At 31.5% G+C, this 2,088-nt stretch overlaps 1 protein-coding gene across 1 annotated transcript; it reads right to left on the bottom strand.

The window, feature by feature from the left end:
• Window positions 1-574: 574 nt before the first annotated feature.
• LOC118757387 lies at window positions 575-2,079 on the bottom strand. Its single transcript, XM_036492103.1, has 4 exons — window positions 1,930-2,079; window positions 1,699-1,861; window positions 1,500-1,565; window positions 575-1,446 (listed from the first exon to the last, which is right to left on the bottom strand). Exons 1-4 carry the CDS (start codon window positions 1,932-1,934, stop codon window positions 1,213-1,215), a joined length of 468 nt encoding a protein of 155 aa, XP_036347996.1. The 5' UTR covers window positions 1,935-2,079; the 3' UTR covers window positions 575-1,212.
• Window positions 2,080-2,088: the final 9 nt, after the last annotated feature.

The raw sequence follows: 2,088 nt of genomic DNA, 5'->3' as shown, positions 1-2,088 counted from the left end.
ATTTATTATTATTATTTTTTAAATTTAACGCTTACTCAAATTTAAAAAACAATTGCGTATTCGTTTATTTTCTTTGTATTAAGTATTTATATATGCATATTTCAGTCCAAAATTCATTAAATTCAATAAAATTAAGACGCTGTTCTACAGCTTGAAATACTTAGCCTACAACTTAAATACCTAATTTATTTACATTAATAATAAACGAAAAATTAAAACGCTGTTCTACAACATGTACACTTACGCTACAGCTTAAATACCTAATTTATTTACATTAGCAATAATTAAAAACAATAAAACGCTGTTCTACAGCTTGAAAACTTAACCTGCAGCTTAAATATCTAATTAATTTAAATTAATCATAAATAAAAACAATAAAATTCTGTTCCACAGCTTGAAAACTTAACCTAAAGCTTAAATACCAAATTTATTTACATAAGTAAAAAACAACGCGCTGTTCTACAGCTTTGAAAACTAAACCTAGAGTATATGACCATTGAATTACAAACGGTACACAGATGTTTGCATTTTTACGTTTAACTGATGTTTTGAACTTTCATATTTTTTGTAATAAAAATATAGTAAATTCAATAACATAGACCACATATATCGTAGCTTCAAACTTTGTGGAGAATTCGCGAAAAATCGGCTAATTACGAAAAACTCATCAAAATTTAAAACTTATCAGAATTTTTAAAAAATGTTTTTACTACGCATTTATATAGCCTTAAATTTTAGTACCATAAAGTGCAAGTTTGAAGTTGGTTAAAATTCGCGGTTAATTATTTGAAATTTTTTTTGGTTGAAGGTGTTCTGCATTTTCTTCCACGTAAAGTATGTCTGCATTTTTTTATGTTGAAGAAAATGCATTACACCTTAAACCAAAGACTTCAAACTTGCATTTTATGGAACTGAAATTGAAGGCTATATATCTGCGTACGTAAACATTTTCTAAAAATTCTGATAAAAGCTTTTAAATTTTGATCACAGCTTTTCGTAATTTGTTGATTTTTCGCGACTTTCGCACAAAGTTTAAAGCAACGATAGATGTGGTAAATGTTATTGAATTGACTTTATTTTTATAAAAGAAATAGTAAAGTTCAAAAAATCAGTTTAACGTCAAAATATAAACGTCTGAGTACCGTTCAGAATTCATTGGCAACATACCGTAAAGCTCAAATATCTATATTTCTACGATCACTCCGAGACCAATCACCTTTGTAGAAGTAAATCCAATTTATTTAAGATATTGGACAATACGTCGGCCTTTCTCTCTTCTATAGAGTTTCTTTTCTCCAGCGCCGCAATTTTTCTTTCCGCCAAGACGACTCTGCGTTCTTCTAAAGAGTAATTTTTGCGTTTGGGAGCCCGACGTTGTGGTGGAAGTGGATCCTGAGGAATCATATCCGGTGTCATTTGCGGTTCCTCATCGCCTCCTTCAAGAAACTGTAATAAAAAGTTAAATAAAAAAAAGACAATCACAAGGCGTATGTACATACCTCTATCTCAAAGTGGTCCACAGGGGCGTCAAATAATTCCACGCTAGTTACTGCGCCGGAACTTCTCTGTAATTAAAAATTATTATATAAATTATAGATATATATATATAAGTAAGTATGTTCAAACTACAAAAACATTTTGATCGAATTCGAATCTATGGATAGAAATAATTTATAAATGGAAATGTTCTTAACTCACCAGTGGCTCGCTAACTTCTCTTTGACCGACCACTGCCACTGTGGTCATCCCGCCAATGATGCGCTCGTCGAGGTTACTGAGATGCTTTTCTTTAATTGATGAATTTACATCGCTTCGCTCCATAGCATTTCTCAAATCTTGGGATTTTTGTTTGGCCTTGCTCCTATCATTAATCGAAAACAATTTTAAGAATCTTAGTGCTACTTATGTATATTTTCAAAACATATTTACCTCATATTTACCCACGCTCTCTTCCATCCTTCACCATCTTTTATAGATCCTCCGCAAGTATTTTAATTTTACTGCTCAGCTAAACTTTTGCTCCCGGTGCCATTGACGAATCTTATATTACATTTACATTGAGCCCAAATGCGTCATTTGGGCGAGAAA

Source organism: Rhagoletis pomonella, unplaced genomic scaffold (genome assembly GCF_013731165.1).
Source record: "Rhagoletis pomonella isolate Grant_MI unplaced genomic scaffold, Rhpom_1.0 Rhpom_scaffold_17257, whole genome shotgun sequence".
NCBI classification, from domain to species: domain Eukaryota; kingdom Metazoa; phylum Arthropoda; class Insecta; order Diptera; family Tephritidae; genus Rhagoletis; species Rhagoletis pomonella.
This window is presented reverse-complemented; position numbering and strand designations above follow the sequence as displayed.

Excerpts from the sequence above, each read along its gene's own strand:
- LOC118757387 (XM_036492103.1), bottom strand. Across the intron at positions 1,566-1,698 it reads GAGAAGTTAGCGAGCCACTG|AGAAGTTCCGGCGCAGTAAC; the intron begins GTGAGTTAAGAA and ends TTTTAATTACAG. Across the intron at positions 1,447-1,499 it reads TGGACCACTTTGAGATAGAG|TTTCTTGAAGGAGGCGATGA; the intron begins GTATGTACATAC and ends TTTTTATTACAG.